We start from the raw sequence: 24,882 nt of genomic DNA on the forward strand, positions 1-24,882 counted from the left end.
GATTATATATAACGTGCTTATCAGTCTTAGTGAATCATTACTTTTCCATTGATACCTTGAATGGCATATCCTATACAATATTCATTGCAATTCTGTAATACTGGTATCAGTAACATTATAAATAGTCATTCCTGATCCAGACAGTGTCACACCTTGGAATAAGACTTGGAAAAGTCATTCACCTGTGCCAAGAGGGAAACTTTCCGTGGTGAGTACAAGGACTATTGACAATTTCTGCAAAATTTAGGCTGTCATTTAAAAAAACTATTAAGATTCTAGGTCTTATGGTTGCAAAGAAAATTTTCCAAATTTGCACTACGTGTAAACTGGAGCAGTGTCATCTTCTTGAGTGTGTAGAAAGATGGCTCTGGGCCTCTGCTGCTGCATCGCCTTGCCAAACAATAAAAAAGGTGAAACTGATAAAACTGGAAGCAGTTTCACTGATGCCTTTCAGAACCCTGAAGACATCAAGGAAACTGAAAAATCATGTCGGCTTCATGCTGTTGATTCAGAGAGGCACCAGAAGCAAGAACCAGAATTCTTGATGGGAAGACCCAAAAACAGAGGCCCGGTGAGGCGTAAAGCATTAGAAACCTATTTCCTTGTCCTCTCATCTCTTTGCAGCAGCCAGGAGTGCTCTGGGGGAGAGGTAGAGGTTCAGTGTACATGACAGGAACAATGCCAGCACCCTGGTAGAAATTCTGGCACACACTCCCATTCCAGTAGCAGGTGGTGGAGGTAAGGCTGAGCTTCTCCCAAAGTCATTGCTCCTAGGCTTTGCTTGTTATCTTTTATGTCTACCTTTGGCTAGCAATTATGTGTTTAAAAAAAAAATTAAGCCTTGTCTCAGAATGCCTGCTCTAGCCTTGCTCTGTGAAGTTTCTTTTGATCATTTCTGCTGCAAAAAAAATAAAATAAAAAAAATGGGGAGTAGGAAATTACACAGTCTGCATTTGCTAATTAAAATTAAATTGATTGAGCATTGTGTAAAAGGGAAGGGTGGCAGGAACCCTCGTACCTTAATAGTCTGATCTATACAGGAAATAGCCTTCTAAGAACTCCAGTGAGAGGCAAGTAGCTTTCTGGGCTTTTCTGAAATTGTGGTGTTTGAAGAGAAGATATCAAGGTGACAGGAACACAGAAAAGGTGAGTAGGATTTGAGGCATCATAGAAAGAAATGGTCCTTTATAATGGTGCTAATTCAGCAATATCCAGGCAGCATGGCTCAGTCTACACTAAGAAGCTGCTCTCAGTATCTTGGCTAGAGGGGGCCAGCCATGAGGATATTTGAGCTTTGTTATTGCACATGTGGCTGAATGAGCTTTTAATTAGACCTTTGGGCAACAGCCCAAATCAGGAAAGGCAGAGGGGAAAATCCATATAGACAGAGCCACTGAGCTACACTGTGGTTGTAGTTAAGGAAAAAACAGGCTGAATGGACAGATGACTGAGAGAAGTACAGTTGCTGCACTTGGTCTTGCTAACAGGCTGCTTTCTTATTTATTTGTTTTAATTCTAAGTTGGATCAGACCCTTCTTTCTAAGTTGGAAATCAGGCCATATTGAGGCCAGTGGGAGGATGGGTGAGCTTAGAAAACAGATTGATGGTATTGGAAGAAGTCCCTGTGGCCTGGTGCAGGGGTCCTGAATTTAAGAACAATGTTGCAATGCAGGCTCCTAAGCAGTGAAAATCTCACACTTTGTGGAGTTTTGAATCTTTGGAAAGGAGTTGGAGATGTCTGGGGACCATTGGTGCTCATTGGGATCTCTAGCCATTTAACTAAAGAGGAGGCATGTCCTTAGAAGAAACTGTGGGCCACCTCTTCAGCTGCACTGAGGCTGCTTTCCATCACCTCCAGGAACATGAAGATTCCCTAAAGTCTCCTGCCTGGGAACATCCCCAAGTAATGTAGAAACACCACAGCCACTCCTCTGTCTCCTTCTTCCCTGCATCCAAAACGGGGTGCTGCCAGGGAGAAAGGGGCAATGGCATCTGTCATCTAAGACTTTTGAAACATATCACAAAAATTTAATTGACTTAAGCATAACAAGGCCTCTGTGAAGTAGTTTTGCATTGCTGTCCCCATTTTATTGAAGGGAGATCTGAAGTATAAGTGGCAGGCCCAGTGTCACAGTGAGAGTCTGTATCAGAGTCTGGAAAATAAACCAGAACTTCTGCTATCAGTTCCTTGCTCCAACCGTTAGACCATGCTTCTTCCTCTAAACGCCTAGTGTACTAAGGACAGAATACATATTGATACTTGTTCTCCACAAGTGCCTTTCAGTTCCCTTTTGACTGAAATCTGATACAATAAAGAAATGAGACATGAGGCAGGAGGTGGTCTCGTAAAGCCCAATGATAGTAATATTACCAATTTGTCTGAAAATATTGCACCTACTATTGCTGTACTTAACTCCTAAGGCCCCAGTAACCAAAAGAAATGATATGCCACTACATATAATAGAGAATGGAGAATGAGTATCTGGCCAGCAACTGTGGGAACATTGGAAGTTTGTTAATATTCAAGGAACGTACTCACTTTTAACATCTCACTACATTTTAGGGCCCTGTAGTACACCTTGAATTTTCCAGGCTCCGTGGTGGCTAGAGTGGGGAGGAGATGCTAACCTTCAAGATTGTATGGATAGCTGGGCCTGCTACTTAATTCACGCTATAAGTTGCTTCTATTATGGAGAAGCCCAAGAGCCTCTCGCTGCTATTAGATGCTAATGCTTTAACCCTTAGATCCCTAAGGATGTGTATATTCTTCCTAAGGTGAAGGACAGGAATCAAGTCAATGCTGTTTCATCTCCCTCATCCCCTCAGCAGCTCTGTCTCACATACCCTCCCAGATACACAATACCTGCCCCTCTGTTGCCCCCAATCCCTCCAGCAAGTGGATAGCATCATATTCTTTCCCCTCCTGTCCAACTGCATTGGCTGGCCAGCCTCTCTGCATGATGCCTCTTCCATGCCCAGAAGTCCCTTCCCACAGCTGCTGCTGTGAGCAGAGCTACCTCCCTGTGCATGTGTGGGGCAGGGTTAGGCTCCCAAGCAAGCCAGTGAGAAAGAGGATGTTCCTAGCAAGGAATGGGTAGGGTAGAACTGCCTTCACCTGGGAAACCCCGCCTCCCAGCAGCACAGACTTTCTTTCCCAAGGAACAATAGCCCTCTATATTCTCCCCACTAATCCAGGAAGCTGGTCAATCCTGATAATGTAAAACACTTCATGATAGGCTAGCATCTTAGGGACTGAGAGGGCAGCCAAATAGGATCCCTGCCACAGTCTTTGCAACTGCCCTTTGAACCCTAGGCACCAGATTTAAGCAGAATAGCATAGACTGATAACATTGCTCTCTTCTTACAGCTCCTGTACGACAGCCCGAAAGCACGACAGGAAGTGGATCATCATTGGCGGGCGTCAGGTTGTCCCCACATTGTCCACATTCTGGATGTGTATGAGAACATACATCATGGGAAAAGATGCCTCCTCATTGTTATGGAATGGTACGGACTAGGGAAGTTCCTTCCACCTGATCCACATTCCGGAGAGTAGAGGGAATGTGACAGCTGGATATCAGAGCTAGGAGCAGTCCTGGCTGCACAGTTTTGCCATGCAGCAGCTCAGTGCACCTCTTCCTTTATAGGATTTAGGGGGAAACCTGCAGCTGCGCCAAGCAGTCTGTCTGTGGGAGGAACAAAGAGACTAATCACGAAACTAACCTTCTCTTGCACTCAAGTATCTTTATGGAAATGTGTGTGTAATTAATACATATATTCAAACATGCATCTGTCACTCTCATTGACGCATTCTCGTGGGGGCTGACTGTCTTGATAAGGTCATTTGGCTCGCCTTGGACTACCACGTAGCCCTGATTCTTCCCACTGCCCTTTGCCTTCTTGATGCCACTGTTGCAATGTTGTCTTCCTCCAGAGGGAGGCAGTTTAATATCTGTCTTCTCAGTTGCTTATTTGCTTCTGTTTTCCTCATCCCCAGACCTTAAAGAACTTTTTTGCAGCACACTAAAACCATAAGGATTGCCACCAGCCTTCTGAACCAGCATCCAACCTGCCATTTTTGGTTTCCCAGCAGAGATGTGTGGCATGTTACCTGTGTCAGTGATTCTGTTTTCTGGGACGTTCCTCATTACATGTTAAATCACTGGCCTCAAAACTTCTGTTTTTGGGGGTTGTTTTAATTTTATCTTTTATTTAATGGTAGAGCAGGACAGCCATCTTCACTGAACCTATCAGGAACAGATTATTTAGCAAGTTCAAGGCTCAGCAACAGGCAAGAAAGTTCCTTAACTTACATAAAATCACAGTTACTGAAGGTCCACGCGTGCAGGATGATGCACAGTCTGGTGGAGATTTTCTTTTCCTTGTCCCCCTGAGTTTGTTTTGTATGTGTTCTCTGTTTCAGCATGGAGGGAGGGGAGCTGTTTAGCAGGATCCAGGAGCGAGGAGACCAGGCTTTCACAGAGAAAGGTAGAATATCATGAGAAAGTTTGAGAGATTTTATTTCCTTCACCCTCCCTCCATCTTCACCCAGAATAAATGGAAAATATGTAGTTTCTGCAGGAACCTTATTGGGTTCAGTTTTGTTTCCTGTTTTACATTTCTATTTTCTATCTTCAAAACAATTTAACATCGGAACTCATGAAAATGAACTACCAGAATTGGCTAGATTCAGGGATAATGTGGAAGGCTATATGAAAACTTCCTGACACACACCTGCCCATCCACTTCAGTTCCAAACTGCAGCAGTCCCTGCTATTCTAATCCCTGGTCCTCACACAGCTCTGCCAGTGTACCCCCACCTTAACATGCAGACCTTCCTGCAGTTTCAGTTCTGAACCTCCCTTGAGTAGCATCAATTCTGTTCAGCTGTGTTGTGAATAAATGATTATAACAAACACTTTGCACTTATATAGCACCCATTATGCAAGGATCTTAAAGCACCGTTCAAAGGTATGTGTTACTCTCCACATTCTTACATGGGGCTATTGGGGTATACGTGACTTGTTTAAGGTCCCACAGTGAATCCGTGACAGAACCTGGAACACAACAGCCTTTTTGTTGTTTATTAATTATCATTATTACTTTTTATTATTTGGACAGTACCATAAATGCACATGACTGCAAAATTCTACTTGCCCACTCTCTGCAGGAGAAGTGGCTTACATTTATTAGACAGTAAAATATTATTAGAGTTCTGTCATTATTGTCCTCACAAAATGGATAGGTGAGTAGGATTTATACCTGGGCTTGTAAATTATTATGACTATTTTGCAAGGTTGGTAAAAAGGCCAGGTTTTCTGATTCCCAGTTCCCTACACTAATCTCTGGTTTATGATGAATCACTCGAGCATGAGAGACTCAGATGGGGCACATGAACTGGATGCAGATTGAGGAGTATACTGTCTAGCTCTGTCAGATCCAAGACTCCAGAGGGAAAGAGTGGCGTAGTGACTGTAGGTGCTTCTACCCTGATAACAACATGACTTTTATGCATTATATACTTAGTATGTTTTCTTCCAGATACCCATTCACAAACCTTTGGGGACTAAAAGAGAAAAAACTCCATTTGGGCAACAAGTCTTTCTTTGAGAGACCTCCCAAGATCCATTGACCTCCTACTCTCCACCCACCAAGCAGAAAGCTTCCTAGTGCTCAGGGCCTAGGTAGTGAAAGAGAAGGGTATGCAAGGTCACAGCTTTTGAACAGGATGCATTTTTCCTCCCTTTGATGGTTCCTGCCTGACAAGGCAGTTTCTGCCCTCAAGCAAGAGCGTCTCTGTATCAGGCCACACTTGGATCCTTCAGCTAAAGCAAAAGACTTGCTTTATGCCCAGATGGGTCTATATAAACTAGGCTTTTCAGGTTACAGTAAAATAATCATGCATTCCTTCTCAGCCTCTAAAGCTGAGTGTATCACTTGTGCAGGAAATAAAGGGCCAAGTTAAAGATGCTAACTCTGATCCCTGTTAATTTAGACATTAGTCTGTAGGTATTTCTGTAGACTTGTGGATTTAAGATAGTGTCGACTCATAAGAACATAAGAATGCCCATACTAGATCAGACCAATGGTCCATCTAGCACAGTATCCTGTCTTCTGATGGGCCAATGCCAGGTGCTTCAGAGAGAATGAACAGAACAGGTCATCATCAAGTGATCCATCCTGTCGCCCATTCCCAGTTCTGGCAATGGGAATAGAGAAGATGAGAGAGACTGCAGGTGAAGTACCTTAGGGCAGGGGTTCCCAAACTTTTCTCTGCCGTGGCACACCTTGATACCTTTAATTATTTTGGGGCACACCACCATATAGTCTCCAAATGAACTCATGAATATTCATGAGCCAATTCAGAACTCTTCTAGATTTTCAAAAAATTCTGTGGCACACCTGCTCAGGCCTGACGGCGCACCAGTTGGGAAACACTGCCTTAGAGGGTTGAAGCCAAAAGCAGCATCTCAGTTAATATGACATGCACAAAGAGTTGGGGAAGGCCACCACCTTCTTTCTCTGAAATGACCTCCCCCTTAAAAGCTCTTCTGGCTGCTGCAAGTTGATGAACTCTTCCAGGCTCTACTTCACAAAATCAGTTGCTGGGGGGATAGACAGCTCACTGGCCACTAGAATTTCCTACTGGAGTATGTATCAAGTCCAGAAATTAGACTTAATAAATAAGCTGACGAAAAGATACTATGATAGGTTTTGCAGGGTAAAACCGCTAGTTCATTTTTATTTTTATATGAGGAGACACTGTTGAGACTGATGAGGACCAAAAATGTAACCTACCATGAGATTATTATTTTATTATGTTGATCTGATGCTAACATAGCTTTTAGTTACTCCAGAAGTATGGGTGTTGTGTTATTTAAACTTCTCTGCTGGGCAACCCAAAAATATACCTAGGGGCACTTTCTTCATGATCTTGCGCACTGCTCCATTGCTCGGCTATGCCCATAATACTCTGTTCTGATGATCACAGTGGAGCATTAATTTACAAGTACATACAAAGCAGGAGTCTCAACTGTTCCAGTTACTGTGCCTGCTCGATGAGAGTGGCTGGGCAGCCAGGGGGATTGTGGGGTATGATTGCCTTCAAAACAAAAACACAGCTGTTAGGGCTAATTTTAGGTTTTCCAGCCTTGACACTAGCCCTGTATACAGACAAGCAGGATGTAACTCAGAAGCATTCCCAAGCCTGTCTCTGAGCTACAGTGGGAATGCTAATATGACCTTTCTCTAAAATTATATTTATAGAGGCCTCTGAGATAATGAGAGACATCGGAACAGCCATCCAGTATCTGCATGCAATGAACATTGCCCATAGAGATGTCAAGGTGAGGCCTGAATGTGCCTGTGCAGGGGAGACAAGTTAAATTGAAAACAAGTGGACAGTGGTGATTTATATAAAATTTGAGTATGGTAAAAAGGCCAGTATTTCTGTCTTATTGTCATTGTGGGGAGGATCTGTTCATGCTCATTCAGTTCAGGATCTGAATACCCACCTACCCCAAGGCCAGTGGTTTTCAGTTATGTATGCAACACAAAAAGGTCTAAATAGTAATAACTCTTGTTAAAGAGACTCTCAGCTTGAAGGCTAGTTAATTTTAAAGAACGTTTTAAGTCATTTCAGATACTGCACTTGCAACTGAAGTCCCCCTGCCATTTTTGTGGTTTCAGAATCTTATTTTCCTATTTTGTTTTCAAAAAGACCACAGAAAAAAGGAGAAACTGCCTATATAGAAAAAAGTGTGAAACAAATTCCACAGAAAATAAACAAACTGGAGGGGAAAAAAGAAATTAATGATAAACTTGATCCTGACTAACAGGGAGATATTGGTTGTAAAACTGAAGGTGGAAGGCAAACGACACATTTCATGATTCTAGGGAAAGGAAGGAGTGAGAGCAGCAAAATAAGGACAGTGGGATTTAAAAAAGCACACTTCAGCAAACTAAGAACTAGTATGTAAGGTCCCACAGGAAGAAAATCTAAGGAAAAAATAATTCAGAAGAGTTGGCAGTTTCTCGGGGAAAATATTAAAGGAACAACAGTAAACCATCTAGTTGCAAAGAATAGATAGTAAGACTAGCAAGAAACCAGTATGTCTGCTTTAATGACCTGATAATGAAAAAGGAATCCTACAAAAAGCAGAAACATGGATTGCTAAGGATAAATACAAAAGAACAATGCAAAGATGTAGGTACGACATCAGAAAAGCTAAGGTACAAAATGAGTTACATCAAGGAAGGGATAAAAAGATGATGAGAAGAGGTTTTATGAATACATTAGGAGCAAGAGAAAGATGCAGGAAAGCATCAGCCCACTATTTAGTGGGGAAGAACTAGTAATGGAAGACATCAAGAAGATTGGGGGGGGGGGGGGGGGGATTCGGTGTCTGTTTTGTTTCAGCCTTTACTAAAAAAAAAACACTTCAGTGTGACCAGATGCTTAACACAATTAATATTAACAACAAGGGGGAAGGAACACAAGTCAAAATAGGGGGGAAAAAGGTTAAAGAATATTTAGATAAGTTAACTGCATTCAAGTTGGCAGGGCCTGATTAAATTCACCCTTGGGTACTTAAGGAACTCGATGAAGCAATCTGAGAACTTTTAGCGATTATCTTTTGGACCTCACCCATCCTCCATAAGTTCTCAGAGGACTGGAGAAGGGCAAACATATCTTTAACAAGGGAAACAAAGAGGACCTGGGGAATTATAACAAGTCAGCTTAACTTTGACACTTGGAAAGATACTGGAACAAATAATCCGTTTAGAAGCAACTAGAGAATAATAGGGTGCTAAATAGTATAGATTTATGAAGAACAAATCATGCCAAAACAACCTAATTTCCTTCTTTGACAGAGTTACTGGCCATGGGGATAGTAGAAAACAGTAGATGTGATATATCTTGATTTTAGTAAGGCTTTTGAGACAGTTCCACATGACATTCTTATAAGCAAACTAGGGAATTGTGGTTCACATGAAATTACCATAAAGTGGGTGCACAGTTGGTTGAAAGGTCGTACTCATAGAGCTATTGAGTTATTGGTTCACTGTCAAGCTGGGGGATGAGGGTCAGTCCTGCATCTGATACTGTTCAACATTCATTAAATGCCTTGGATAATAAAGTGGAGAGTGTGCTTACAAAATTTACGGATGATACCAAACTGGGAGGGGTTGCAAGCACTTTGAAGGACAGGACTAGAATTCAAAATGACCTTGAGAAATTGGAGAATTGGTCTTCTATTGAATTTCATCCTGTTGATTTCAGACAAGTGCAAAGTACTACACTTAGAAAGGAAAAATCAAATGCACAACTACAAAATGGGGAACATCTGCTGTGTGGCAGTGCTACCGAAAAAGATCTGGGAGTTATAGTAGATCAAGTTGAATATGAGTCATCAATATGACGCAGTTGCAAAAAAGGCTAATATCATTCTGGGATGTATTAACAGGAGTGTTGTATGTAAGACCAGGGAGGTGATTGTCCTATTCTACTCAGTACAGCTGATGGCCCCACTGAATATTGTGCTCAGTTTTGGGTACCACACTTTAGGAAAGATGTAGACAAATTAAAGGGAATCTAGAGGAGAACAACGGAAATGTTAAAAGGTCTAGAAAACCTGACCTATGAGGAAAGGTTAAAAAAAACTGGGTATGTTTTGTCCTGAGGAAAAAAGACTGAGAGGAACCTGATAAATCTTCAGATATGTTAAGGACTGTTATAAAAAGGACAGTTATCAATTTTTCTTTATTTCTACTGAAGGTAGGACAGGAAATAATGGGCTTAATCAGCATTAAGTAGATATTAGCAAAAGTTTTCTATCTATAAGGATAGTTGAATACTGGAACAGGTTATCAAGGGAGGTTGTGGAATCCGTCACTGGAGGTTTTTAAGAAGAGGTTGGACAAACACCTGTCAGGGATGGTTTAGGGTATGCTTGGTCCTGCTTCATAGTGGGGCGCTAGACTAAACTATCTCTCAAGGTCCCTTCCAGTTCTACATTACTATGATTCTATTTTTTAAAAATTTAATCACTTTTCATTGGTAATCAGAGGTGGTGTAACAACAGTAGGTTAAAAAAAAATTGCACTCCAGTCTGAATATTTCTTAAGTTGTCAGTCTCTCTTCAAGAATGTTTTAGAATTTGCTAATGAAAACAATGATGATGTTGGAAGGTCTAGCTGCACTTGAGCACCATGTATTGCTAATACCTGGTAATTATTTGTGGCACAATGCTGAAGAGATCATTCCAGAAAGCAGGTCTGGATTTCAGGCCCTGTTTTAGAAAGGTGGTGAGAATCTCAGGCTATGCACTTGCAAGTCAGGTGGTGTTGGTGCACTCAACCATCATCTCCATAAGGCCATGTAGAACTATTCCCCTGGCTATTTAGCATCCATTGGCAACACTGATAATGCCTCAGCCCCATTCAGCAGAGGACATACAGCTTATTCTGAAATAGACATTTGAAACACATGTACCATTTCTATGTGAGCCCACTGTAAATGCAGGATGTGTTTTATGGTTATGGCAGTGGCACTTCTTACACCTCTTGCAAAGCTTAGCTCTGAGGGAGTCAAGATGTAAATGCAACTTTTCAATTATTCTTAATGTTGTTGCAGTGTTCAGAGTCAGGAGGAGTAGGGAGAGAACATTTGACATTACTATGCAGAACTGATGCAACAAAGAACAAATGATTTAGTGGTGGGATTTAGCACCTGTCCTTTTCCCATTCAGTAACATTTATTTGTGTTTGTGTGTTTTCTAGCATGTTCACATTTAGATGAAAAGAGGACTAGGATTTATAAGGCTCATGGAAGGAGTGTGTTTTAAAGAGAAACTTTGAGGTTGTCTTACAAGTTCAGGGATGAGATTCCACGCACTTTGTCAGAGCTGAGTTTGTGCCATTGCCAAACTTAAGAAATAGATGCTGGTTGGCTACACAATACATGCCACATGTACAGCAGGCTAATGCAGAAATGGTACAAACTGGTTCCCCTCCTCCTTCAAGTTCTTCCTCAAAACATGTTTCTTCCTCCCTAATAATCCCAATGTGGAAAAGGGCATATCTGTGTACAGAACTATAATTTCAGAGTTTTTTCTTCTCCCTCCCAGTGAAGTTAAATAAAGTCCTTATTTGCCAATACTTGAACTCCCAGTTCCCTTTGACCCAGTGCTTAAGAACCTTCCTCGCCTTCTCTCAGAGAGCACTGTACAAGGGTGCTGGTACACAAGTTGCAAGGGCAGAATTAGTTCAGCTTTAGGGGAAAAAACTGTATCTTTGTGTTAGTTTTAATAGAGTAGTGTCGGACACTGGCCATGGATTTGGCTCATAAAATGAGCTGTAACCAGCACCTTGGTGCTTAGTTCCTCTGCCTGAATGCCTCATGGAGCACAAAACAATGGACTGATATCGACATCAGATTAGATGCCATAGAGGCCAGAAAGAATAATCTTACAAATTGTAATGTTCTATAGAGGGTTTCATAGAAAGTTTGGTCCTGCATGAATTAAAGTCAATGGGAATTTTGTCATTGACTCCAATGGCTGCAGGACTTAGCCTATTTTTCCATGATTATTGGATTGGGAAGGATTTTGATACCTGCTCTAGGCAAAGATGCTGCCTAGTGTTGAAGTGGAATGATCCTAAATCGGGTGGGGAAGTGAGGGAAAGAGAGTACAGCAGCTAGTGGTGGTAATGGGTGGCCATGTGGATGAATTAGCAGTACAGCCCAGTAGAATTTATTCTGAGACCCTTCTCCTGTGTTGTTGCACTTACCTTTTCTCTTGGTGCCCTTGCAGCCTGAAAACCTACTTTACACGTCTAAAGAAAAGAACGCAGTACTCAAGCTCACGGACTTCGGGTTTGCCAAAGAGACCACTGTACAGAATGCACTGCAGACCCCCTGTTACACTCCCTATTACGTGGGTGAGTCTTCTGAGACCCCCTTCACAAATATAATCCTCCCAACCACCTGTTGACCTTCGGAAAGCTCCCCATGCTGTGAAGGGCACCTCTTCTCTCCTGCAGAGATGACAAGGAGGAGCCCAAAGTTTTAATTGTGGTCAAACCCAGAAACTAACTTAGTTCCAACAGAGTTCAAATTCTTCTGAGTGGGAAGGAGAGTGGAAAAAGTAATGGCAAACTTGGTTATACGGAAGTAATGTTGGCTTTTGCACTGTGGGATGATGTGATAAAATCCATATTCTGAACCCAGTCTTCACAACCATTTGGGTGTTTTCTTGCAAAACTTCTCTTAGCATAACAACATGGTAAGAAAGAACATTTCCCCAACTAGAAAGGTGCATTTTTAAACTAGGACAATGGAGGAATTGGTAATCCAAAATAAAATCTACTCGTCTGAAAAGTTGCCTTCCTTGCATCAAGCAGTGTGTGCCAGTGTAGTGAATGCCTCATTATCCTGTACTTGATGCACTAGTTCTAGGGTACACCCATTGCAGTTTTTAGGATAGTGATTTGCTCAAATTAGGATGAAAAACCACTCCCCCTTTTTTGTGGCTGAGTCTGTTTGCACGCATAACACCTCTTTAGGGATGAGAAGGGATAATAAAAAGTGTTCACTATTTTCGCAGAGCTGGTCCCCTCCATTATACAGATGTAAGCCTATTTGATGTTTATAAAGGGATAAATATCTTCATGGGTTGGGGGAGCAAAAACTCAAGTGATAATAGCAAAAACCCCATATAGAAAAACCATCACTAGGAAAACAACATTGGGTTGTACCCACCATGCATAGAATCAAGCGCTCTGACTGGTTAAGGGAATTCATGCCCACATATTTTAATGTCCTTGTGATACGACCCGTGCCCAGGGTAGCCACCTGATAATGCCAAGGTCAGGGCAGGCTGCAAAAGGAGAGCGGATTCTCCTCACGCTGGTGGGTGACACTGAAGCCCGGCTTCCCAACCAGCCACGAACTGCTTCTGATTACCCCTCACTGGATACCAAGAAGCCAGTCCACGAATGCCCACAGCCCCCTTTACTGCATTTCAGCTCCAGGCTCCCAAATCAGCACCAGGTCCAGTAAAGAGACCAGTTACTAGAACTCTCTGCTCTTTACTAAAAAGGTTCCCTCTGACCCCAAAGGGTCAGCCACAGCACCAGTTCAATATAAGTTTGGATCTTACCTAAAATACCACGCTGTAAGCCAATCCTTTAGTTTCTAGACTAAAGGTTTATTGTAAAAAGAAAGAAATAAACCATGAGAGAAATGTTAAAGGGTTAAAGTAAATCACAGATATACAAATGATTAAAGGTCCATATACTTCAGGTTTCTGGAAGAAATGTGGATTTGCAGGCTTGTATAGTTTCCTCTGGTTCACATCCAGTACCTGGATGGGTCTAAGTCCTTCGGTTCAGTTGCAAGATGAGTTGGTCCAGAGATAGGTGTATGTCTGCAGACTGGACAGGAACAAAGACAAAATGGTTTCTCTCGCTTGATCTTATATATCCTCTGTCTTTTCGCCATGTGGCCTATGAACTTTGCTGGAGCTAAAATGGAGTCCAGAGTCATATGGGCCAATCCTGGTGACTCTTCAGGTGTGCCTGGGGTCCAGTCACGTAAGCAGGTTCTGGTGACTCAGTGGTGATGCTGGCTTCTTTCTCTGGGCCCCTCGCACCTGGGAAGGCCTTAATGGGCCATTACGCTGGCCATTGTTCTGCAGTCTTCCTATCTGGGGTGTTGCCCAGGCAGCACAGTTGAAACACAGACATCTCAAATACATCTATATCTTCCCTTTCACATATTACACATGGAAATAAGTAATATTCTCTTACTTAGCATATCATAACCTTACTTAACCACACCTGGCATGGCATATCCCACATGGATTATTATGATTCTGCCATGCTGATGTCACACAATATACTAACTGACCCCCCTCTCAAGTCAGCCCGCATGACAGTCCTATATATTTGCATGTGAACAGGCTGATGTTTTCTCTTTCCATACCTCTATAAACCAGCATGAATTGCTCATATGCTTAGAGAACTTTTTTCTTACTATGCAAAGCTAAAAACAGGTTGTTTTGCATAAGAAAAAAACAATTTTCCCCACCTCCTGACCCCCATATATCTTTTTCTCTCATTTTTGTCACTTTTATAAGAATTTGATGCTGTGGAGTACAATAATTCTAGCTGGAGCCAAGCCCAATCTAGGCAGGGGCTGTTCAAGATTTTCCCACATAACTCTGCCAGTGCCCTTCAGTTCTGATCTCTGCAACATGCACTCCTATTTATTCCATTTCTGGATCCCCATAAAGTCCTCAGCTGCAGCACTCTCTGCTATTCCAGCTCAGGGTCGCTCTTGAGCAGTCTTGCCAATGAGGAATTGTGTAGTTTGTCAAATTGACACTCTCACATTGGAGCTTGATGGAGATCATGCAGCAGTTTGTAAATAGGAAAAGATTACTCAGTGATAGCAATGGCTTATTTTTTTCCCTGCAACAAATATTTGTTGTCATTTTATAGTAGTACTTGCTATTTAGAGTTGAGGGAAATGCCTGGCAATCAATTGTTTCTGATTTTTCCCTTCTTCAGCCCCAGAAGTCCTTGGTCCTGAGAAATATGACAAATCGTGTGACATGTGGTCTCTTGGTGTCATCACATATATTCTGTAAGTATGAGATACAGGGACAAATGAATAGACAAGGGTATGCCAGCTATTAGCAGGCTTTCCACCCTTACGTTCTGCCCCACCTCCATCCCAGATACCATTGCTGCATTAATAACTTTTTCATGATATTTGCTCCAAGTAATGGACTAGTCATTGGGATTTTATTCCTCCCATTTTTGGAAGAATCATAGGCTATATGACTTTATATGGGGCAAAGGAATGTGGGATTTTCTGCTTATAACAATTGCATGCACCTCTCTTACAGCCTGTGTGGGTTTCCTCCATTTTACTCCAACACTGGACAGGCCATTTCCCCAGGGATGAAAAGGAGAATTCGAATGGGGCAATATGGGTTTCCCAATCCAGAATGGTCTGCAGTATCAGAAGAAGGTAACTGAACTAGTTTGTGTCTCTGATGCTCACACATATACACTGGATGCTGAGAGGGGTGTGTGTGTTTATGTTTCAGACTGTTTCTGAGGAGTCTTTCTTTTGTGGTTTTCTTTTATGAAATGATACAGGGAAGGGCTAGGGATTTTCTGAGTACTGGGGAAGGTAAACAAAAGGAAACTTCAATGGGCACTTAGTGCTGATGAAAGACGATAGATAAATGTCCCTGGAAATTGACACTTGTCATCTAGGTATTACACTGAGGTCAACGATCTGTTTCAGATAAACTAGTGACCAAAGTCAGCTGGACGAATTAAAATCAGCACACTAGAAGTGGAAGGTTCTGATTCCATTACTATACCATCTCCTAGGCCACCTAGTCTCACTTGCCAAACCATATGTGAGGGAAGAGAGTTCAGCAGCTTCTGATCATACTTCTAATGATAAAATGGCTTGTTAGAAAAGAAGTAGGCTAGGCTATGCTATAACACCCCTTAAGTTCACTTATTGAGTGAAAACAAGGTATCATCACTGTGTCACACTGTGAGGTGTGGTACAACTGTCTTATGGGATCTCACTGCTTTGCATGCAGAATGTGCCACAGTACATTTAATGTGAAGGAGGAGCATCAGTTGTGTGTTCCTGGGTGAATATTCATTCTCTCTTGGAGTCTGTTCCTATCCTTTCCCAGGGCAGCATTTATTAAAATGCTAGAGGAAGTTGGAGAGAGGGCAGTTTATTTGGAAAATTTGTTTTCATGTGTATGTGATTGAGGGTAGTTGCCTCTGAATTCAGCCCTGTCTATAAAACAAACTCAATAGTGGGACCCTTTGGACCAGTGCTGAAAACTTTAACTGTTAATATGGGTGGGACAAAACTGATTACAGAAAGAATAACTGAGACCCTAATAGTGCTGAGAACAGTTTTATCTGGTATATGCCATGGTCATTAAAGATTTAGATATTATGTTGCTGGAAAGCTACAGAAAACTGTGTGTTAGACAACAGCCAAGTTGTACAGTTGTCAACACTGGTCCAGCGGGACCCATTGCTGACACCCATAGTCAGCAATAGGTCATTTTCAGGGTGTATGTGGCTGAGAGAATCCCTAACCCTCTTGTCTCCTCTTTCTACTACCTTTCCTGTTTTCACTTCCCCCCTCTTTAAATAGGACTGTGTGTGTGGGTGTGTACATACGTACATTCTCTCTCTGTCTCTCCCATCTCCACTGTTTTTCAACATGAGAGCAGACACAGGTAGATGTCTTGAGTGGCATACAATTACCCTTCTTAATGCAGGTTCCTTATTCTAAAGATTGTGCTGGATATAGCTGAATACTGTGTGCCATGTTGGTCCTTGTCTTTCAGCCAAGCAGCTGATTCGTCACTTGCTTAAGACAGATCCGACAGAGAGAATGACGATTTCTCAGTTTATGAATCATCCCTGGATTAATGTGAGTCCCATGTGATTTTTACAAAGGAGGGGGATGGATTCTTATATGCAGAGCCTGAAATGCTGCTCTGCTTGGCATAGGAAAGGGGAGAGTAGTTGTTGTTATTCATTGCTAATTAGCAGAGACTTTGCTCAGTGTGCTCTCTGTAATGGGACACCTGTCTGCAAAGACACAATTCCTCATTGTGGTACTGGAGGACACACTTTGCAGTATTTCTGAGCAAGAGCCAAGTATATTCCTACCTACTCTCAGGCAGGAGTTGCTGCTGACTGTAGCATGTGCCACCCTTCTTCCTTTAAAAAAAGCCATGGTACTTCATTGCTGCAGAACTTATGGAGACCTATTATTAGAAGTCCTAGGCACCATCGTATCTAGCTATGTTGATATGAATTCAGAGCCTCATGCTGAGGGAATTCTCATCCTTGGCATAGATCTGAAAGTGCCTGGGAAGGAGCAAGGATTTGTGTACTGCATCCTATGAGAAAACAACAGAGACTGGTATACATGATGCTGTTGAAGGATCCAGTTCAAGTCTTGCTTTGTGACTTGGTTTTTTTTCCTTCCAAGTATTTGACCAAATGTCTGTGTCTCATGAAGTAATATTTATTATCTCAAGCAGGAAGCAAACTCCTGCTAGGGATCCAAGGTGCTATCAGGATGAGTCAAGCACAGAGGCGCTCTATAAATACATCAGAGGGATAAATACCAGGGAGGAAGAGGAGTTATTTAAGTTCAGCGCCAATGTGGACACAAGAACTAATGGATATAAACTGGCCATCAGGAAGTTTAGACTTGAAGTTAGACGAAGGTTTCTAACCATCAGGGGAGTGAAGTTCTGGAACAGCCTTCCTAGGGCACATGGGGGCGCAAGAAACCTAGCTGGCTTCAAGACAATTTGATAAATTTATGGAAGCGATGGTATGATAGGACAGCCTAATTTGGCAATTGACTGATCTTAGATTACTAACGGTAAATACGCCCAGTGGCTTGTGATGGGATGTTAGATGGGGTGGGTTCTGAATTACTAAAGAGAATTTTCTGGGTGTCTGGCTGGTGAGTCTTGCCCACATGCTTAGGGTTTAACAGATCACCATACTTGGGGTCGGGAAGGAATTTTCCCGCAGGGCAGATTGGCATAGGCTATGGGGGTTTTTGCTTTCTTCTGTTGCATGGTTCAATGGCTGGTGGATTCTCCGTACCTTGAAGTCTTTAAATCATTATTTGAGAACTTCAGTAACTCAGTCTTAGGTTAGGGGTCTATTACAGGAGTGGGTGGGTGAAGTTCCATGGCCTGCATTGCGCAGGAGGTCAGATTAGATGATCATAATGATCCCTTCTGACCTTATAGTTTGAATCTATATCAACTCTGCTCTGTAGGTGTCACTGGAAATAATGTTATAAATTTTCTACGTTCATGCCTAACGTGGGGCTCCCCTGAAAACAAACCCAAAGGAAACAGAATGCTTATCCTACAGAATCCCTTGTCCCAGGGATGGCTGTTCTAAGGAACTTCCCTGTTTGTGGTCATCCCAGGAGGAAGAGACACAAACAGCAGCATAACTTGCTACAGTATCTTATTTTATTGTATCCATTGCTGAGGATAAGAAATCTGCATTTCTGCCGTGCCTTTCATCTGAAGGTCTCAAAGCCCTTTATAAACATGAAGGAGTGTAGCCTTATTAGCTCCCTGTGAAGCAGATAGGTGTCCCCATTCTGTGTTTGAAAGCATGGATGAGGGCACTATCATTGCAGCCCATGCATCTCGGTTGCAAGAGGATGTGGTTGTAGTTTAGGAGGAGCACATTGTCCCCAGTTAGTTGGTATGGAAGTGACTGTCAGCAGGTGGGGGCACACTCAGCTCATGCTCGGAGGAATTAAAATTCACTACCTGGTGCCAGTTTTCCATTCTTCCCTCCCCGCCTACCCTTGACAAATAATGCCTTGGCCAGCAGGAGACCTTTTTCAGAGGAGGCATCAGCCATCCTTTTGGCTCCCCCTTGCTATATCAGCTAGAGCAGGATTTAATTTTATGGCACCCTGACATGGTTGGCCTTTAGGCACTACTACAATATAAATGTCAAATGATAACATGCACAGGGATCTCTTCATCCTTTGCTGAAATGCAGCCTTCTCTGGTATGGAATGCAGCAGCACTCCACAACAGTTTAGGACAAAAAGTGAAGGAGAATACTGTACCCAACTGAGATTACAGTGTGGGTTGTAGGCAGGCACAATGTCATTACTCAGCCTGGAATTGAGCAAAGGAATTGCCCTACTCTACCAAAAAGATTTACAAAAACTTTAATGACAGAGGCCATGGACCTCGGTTTTATGTCTTATCTGAAAAAGCATCTCTAGCAAAACAGTGTTCTCTGAACCACGCTGGGGCATTGAATCTGTAATTACTCAGGATGATAATACTATACTTTGGACTTCTGTAGCATCTTTCAGCCAAGGACCTCAGTGATTTTCAGACATGAATTTAGTCTCCCAACCTTTTCCTGTGAAGTGTTCTGTACCTATTTTACATTTGGAGGAATGAATAATAATCCGTAACTCAAATATATAGCACTTTTCATCAGTAGATCTCAAAGTATCAGTGTCCTCATTTTACTGACTTTTCCTGGCAGGTCTCCTGGTGGAGTATTACTGTGTCCCTCCCTACATTTAAGGTCTGATGAGATCATAGCCTGCGGCAGTATATGTGCAAAATGAAATTTCCCCTACCACAGATGCTAGAAGAAAAATAATGAACTGCTTTGATTGGGATACTTAATGAATAAACAATTGTTAAAAACCAAAACATAAGAAGAATACACAATATATGGTTTAAAAAATATAAAAGAATAAAAAAAAAATTTTTAAAATGAAATGCCAGACTGTGATTTCTACTTCCTCTTCACCTAGTTGATATTATTTTAGGGGGATAATAGTACTTCTCTATGGTGAGAAGATAAATACATTTGATTGTTGGGCACTCAGATTCTAAGGTAAAGGAAGGCCATCTAAGTTGCTTAAACAGATCTGCCTTGCATACATTCATGAGAGTAAGTGATCATTTCACAAAGGTAGCTTTGCAGAATGCTTTCTGGTTTTATTTCTTTCCTTAGCAATCAATGGTGGTGCCGCCGACCCCTCTTCATACGGCACGGGTTCTACAAGAGGATAAAGACCACTGGGATGAAGTGAAGGTCAGTTCATTTTACTGATTCATGCAAAGAACAACTGTATGAATGATTAACTGTTGTTATTGGGGATTCGTCCCACAATGAGGTTGAGAGGTGGGTGGAGAGGCCTTCCTTTGCTTGGAATGAAAGAAATCCAAACATGTTAAGATATGGAAATGCACATTCTGAGCACCCAAACAGCCTTGCCTCTGCCCTGAGACGCCATGAGGAAAAAGAATGAAAATAACTAATTTGTTTTTAAAAATAATTTAAATCTAATCTGTGACTACAAACACTGTTGTGTATTGATCATAACTGTATGGTTACTACATTGTCATTATAGGACAGACTTAAGGTTGTTTGGGTTCTCTAACTCTGTATTTCCATATCTTAACATATTTGCATTTCTTTTAAGGTTAACCTTCATTCTCAATTTCCTGTGTTTTATAATGTTTGAATTTGGGATAATTGCAACATCCCTGTTACGTATTTTAACCCAATTGCTCATACATTCTCTCAGCCTTTAAACTACATTAAGATGGTGTTTTGTCTGGGAACTGAGTTAAGGTTTGGACAAGACTCTCATAAAATATCATCAAAGAGATTGAGACCATAGTTTCATTTATGATTTTTCAATTGTATGTCTCCATTTGATTGAATATGTTTTGCTCAGGACCCTTGGATGTTCTGTCATCACTTGGCTACTAGTCTAACGCATTCTCTTATAAACTTTAACTATTGTCTGTTTGCAAAATTTAATGACATTCACTTAGGCAGCCTACATTGAGTGGCAGTTAGATTTTTGCTCTCTGAGCTAGTAGCAGGCGATAATACCTTTAGTCTCAGCCCAGGCAACAGAAAAGGCTAATCTATTATTGATTATAATATAACTAATGACAGGTCTCCATTCTGTCAGTCACTCGCCAAAAGGATGGAATGGAGGTCTTGTATGTGTCTGTTTTCACAATTGCTTTCTGTGGTTTCAGGAAGAGATGACGAGTGCTTTGGCTACCATGAGAGTAGACTACGACCAGGTGAAAATCAAAGACTTGAAAACATCTAACAACCGCCTCCTAAACAAACGCCGCAAGAAACAGAAACAGGCAGGCACCTCCTCCGCAGCCCCAGGATGTAACAACCAATGAGAATAAAGGATAAGCAATTGAAGACTTGAGGGTGGAGAGTTAAAATTAAAAGGAACAAATAAAAATGAGCAGGGTCAGCTCACCCTATACCACAAAGGGCCTGGCCTTGAGAAAAGGAGGAATCTGGCCTGCAAAGAGAGGAGTGTTAAAGACTACATCATTCTAAAACTTTATCTGAGCTTTGCTTTTTAAGAGGGATTTGTTCTTGTCACATGATTTTTGCATTTTGCCAGGGGTACCTAGCAGTATCAGCAGCTGTGGAATTTTGACACAGCTTTAGCTGTTTTGGGGCAGCAGAGGGTACAGGATATCAAGTCTTAGAATACTGATACATAAAAGCTTTAATCACAGCCTATGAGAGTGACTTCTACTGTAATTTTGAGCTTGTGGAGGGGAAGACCAAAGAGTTCTGCTAGGGTAGGTTTAAGGTTCAAACACGGGCATGGGGAATGGAGTGAAATGTGATCGCTCTCTTCACACAAGCAGCACAGTCTCAGCTCTTGATGTTGCTGGTGCATCTGAATGGCAGCTCATGCTAATATTGGTGAGAACAGAGAGTATTTTCCAGGTCTAACTCCTACAGCGGCACATCATCATCTGAACAGGGAAGCATTGCCCTTGATTTAGGAAAATCTTCCTGTGCAGCTAATGGATGGAATAAGGGAGGCATTTCCTTATTCATACAGACCCTTAGTCTTATGTGAAATTCAGGTTTTATAGCACTTTTCTAATTTAATAGCTTGTTCATTTTTTACAATTACTATGATGCCATGTCTGTCCTATTGGCATATCCCTCTCTCGCATTTTTTTTAAATCTACATGCAGCTGTTTGTTTTTAATTAGGACTCAGAACATGTCACTAATCCTACTGAGTCTGTGAGCCTTCAGTGAAAACAACTGGATAACTATCATATACCAGACTCTGCTCTAAAGAGAGGCTTCTGAAGTCCAGAAAGACATAGGAAGGGTTGTTCTCTGTAGCAAATCCCATTGTCTGATTTCATCCACTCTATTATCTGCAGGTCTTGAGCCCAATGTAGGGTGCTTATTTCTGTCAGGTTATTTTTGCCACTATACCCACTGTGTTTTAACAAGCAATCTTTAAATGTTGGGGAGCATTTTGACCCATTCTTACACTAGAAAGCGTAAACCTATGCCAACAACACACTTGGATCCAGAGTCCCCTCATGGATATGCACCCATTCTCTTTTTTTCCTAACTCAAACTCCTGTTTTATGGTATTCTGGCTGTGGTTTATTAATTTGTTCTTCCACTTTATGTTCAGATTGTTTCCTCTTACTGCATTACAGGTTTTATTTGAGGCAAACAAAATATCAGCAAGAATGTTGAGAGTTTTTAAGGTGAAATTAAGTCCTTTTAATGGTGCAAATAAACACATTATAACATGGAAAATAAGGGGGTGAAAGGCTCAGACAGGAGGACAGCAGCATACAGGAGATAAAGCAATCCTGCCAAACAGGATCCAGATCTTCCACTCTATCTGAAAGCCATACTGAACTTGTTATCTCTCCACTGAAGATGTGCTTCATGCTTGGACCTTACAGATGGGCTCTGGTCCCATGTAGGAAGCACTGGTTATCCCTACAAACCATCCATTTTTCTCTGTGTGATATTCTTAGGATTTTACAAAATGATTTTAATAAATCATGATCATGTTCCAGCATTTCTTCCTACAGTAGTCCGTGTTTTCATTGAAATGTTGTGGGGGCTTATGGTACAGTACAAGATAATTGTCATTGAGGATTTTGGCAGGAAAGGAAATGTTTAAAAAGGAAAAATACCACTTGCACTCAAAGGCTGTCCGACTTAAGTTATCTGAACACTTTTGCTCTGAAATCTTTGTTTTTAAATAGCAGTGTCTGTAAATGCAAGTACTAAAGCTTTATTTCATGTTCTCAGTCTAGCTCGTCCCATGACCATAGTGCATCTCACATTAATTGAATTATACTCATAATGCTCTGGTGCGTTAGGGAATATTATTCCCCATCTATAAAATGGGGATAACAAGGCAGAGAGCGATTAAGTGACATGCCCAATGACACATGGATGGCAGTCTGTGTCAGAGCTAGGACTTGATCTCCCCAGTCCCAATTTAGTGCCTTTACCACAAGGCCATCCATCTTTCCTCCCAAGAGTTCATCTGTTTTCAGAAGGTACTTACTGCATCATTCGAGCTATCTGAGTTGTACACTTCTTCAAACTGGAATGTGTTCTCCAGTATCCCAGCTAGCAGGGCAGGGTGTGCAAAGGATGTCTTTCTAGTAATCTCCCAGCTTCCAATAATATAGAAATACGACAGCCATCATGATCCAAGTGTTCTTTATCCTCCACAATGGGCCCCCCATCAGCCAAAGGTTAAAAGTCTGAGCTATTGGTCTCCTGCAAAACAGTGGCTCATGTTTCCTCCTAACTTGTCCGTTGAAGCAGTCTAGTGCTCTTTAGGGGCTTGCTTAAGCACTAGTCATTTGCCATGGAGAACTCCAGAGTACTAAGGGTCCAGTTCATCACTACATTTCACTAGGTTTACAGCAGTTTAATTCCCTCAAAATCAATGGAGTTATGCCACTGTAAAACTGGAGTGACAAACTGGTGAGTCAGGCCCTCAGGTACTTGAATTACAGTCCCTGGAAAGTGAAAGCTGTGACATCATATTATTTTTCTGACTAATGCCATCACATTCTGTTGTACCATGACATTAGGAATGCGCTAAGAGTCAAACCACAAAGGGAGCCTGAGGAAGGTCTCCAAAGCACAGCATGAAAATGAGGGCAGGGGCAGTATTTCTGCTTAACTTCTTTTAATGAGGGAGAAAGGAACGTGTGAGATAAATGCCATGCAATGTATGTCAAGCCTTCAAGCCCAACTGTGCTACAATTTTAGCCATGTAGGTGAAACTGGTTACAACATGGCTGTGTTACAACCTGGTTCCATTTACAACATAGACCAGCCTCGTTTTAGCCATGTTGCTGAGCCATGCCAAAGCCTTGGATACATCAAAGATTTCAGCAGGGTTTGGGCATGTGGTTAGTGTCCCTTCCTCACTGAAATGTGCAAATGTTTTGTACCCGAATCTGGGGATATTTATGTTGTAACCCTTCCCTTGACATGGCTGAAGATGTAGAGTAGACAAGGCCTTGGACAACCAAGGCATCTTTCAAAGTTTTTTGTGGGTGTGGAGCCACCTTCTGGTTCTTCAGCATCATTGCACTGGTTACAGCCCAAAATGGTGAGTATTAAAAGTCTCGATGTACGTAAAAAGCAAGGCTGGGATTAATATGAACAAACATACTTGCTTTTAGTGGGTAGCATCCACATCCTAAAGATTTTTGTAATGATACTGAAATGTCAGCAATGAAATGACAAAGGGTTTTATTCTCTCTCTTGCCAGTTGTTGCAACTTTTTGAAGCGCTTGTGAAAGTGCAGTGATTTTTTTCACCTACCTTAATGTAGGTTACTCTGCCATGGAAAAGGTTTGCAAGACAAGGCATGAATGGTGCTCTATATTCTATGGATTCCCACAGTATACAGAAGACCTTCCCCTTATGATTAGCTCAGTTATACAAAATACCCATCTTATCACAACACACACACACACACACCACACACATCATAAAGTGCTCTGATTATTAGCTATTGTAATTTGGTCTTCCCTCCATGAACCCTACTCTGCTCTCATGCAATCCTCCTACTTGGTATAACAGCTTCTTTGGAACATACTACTTTGGGGTCCAAATTTATTGTCTGCTTTTAAAGAGGATAGATTATTATAAAACAAATTCATTTACATATTAATCAGGCACATAGAGGAGGTGACACAGCCAGGAAGAGAAAGAAGTGAATGACCAACAGGACCGGCCGCAAAGAAAACATGGATTAAGGTTTTTTTGGTTTTTTTTGAGGTAGAAGCTGAATAAGAACTGCATGCACAATTCCTCCACCCCCGTTTCTTTTAATAATGATTGCTTATGGGCTGATGCTTCCCTTGTGTCTATCTCTAGCCCATCTCTTTCCCTCTCACGCACGCGCACTCTCACACGCAGATACAGTAATTCCCTC

General features: G+C 41.8%; 1 protein-coding gene across 4 annotated transcripts in view; it reads left to right on the top strand.

Moving 5' to 3' along the window:
* Positions 1 to 22,488, top strand: part of MAPKAPK3 (MAPK activated protein kinase 3) — a 65,281-nt gene extending 42,793 nt beyond the window's left edge. For 3 of the 4 annotated variants that reach the window (XM_067568093.1, XM_067568092.1, XM_067568094.1), the window contains 9 exons: positions 3,368 to 3,507; positions 4,424 to 4,488; positions 7,267 to 7,346; positions 11,817 to 11,943; positions 14,575 to 14,650; positions 14,916 to 15,040; positions 16,407 to 16,492; positions 19,603 to 19,683; positions 20,646 to 22,488. In XM_067568093.1, the coding sequence (XP_067424194.1) occupies positions 3,368 to 3,507; positions 4,424 to 4,488; positions 7,267 to 7,346; positions 11,817 to 11,943; positions 14,575 to 14,650; positions 14,916 to 15,040; positions 16,407 to 16,492; positions 19,603 to 19,683; positions 20,646 to 20,804 (939 nt within the window). In that variant the 3' untranslated portion in view covers positions 20,805 to 22,488. The other variant, XM_067568095.1, reaches the window with a different exon arrangement.
* Positions 22,489 to 24,882: the final 2,394 nt, after the last annotated feature.

Source organism: Emydura macquarii, unplaced genomic scaffold (genome assembly GCF_026122565.2).
Source record: "Emydura macquarii macquarii isolate MOO-44397 ecotype Brisbane River unplaced genomic scaffold, CSIRO-AGI_Emac_v2 contig_2846, whole genome shotgun sequence".
NCBI lineage: Eukaryota > Metazoa > Chordata > Testudines > Chelidae > Emydura > Emydura macquarii.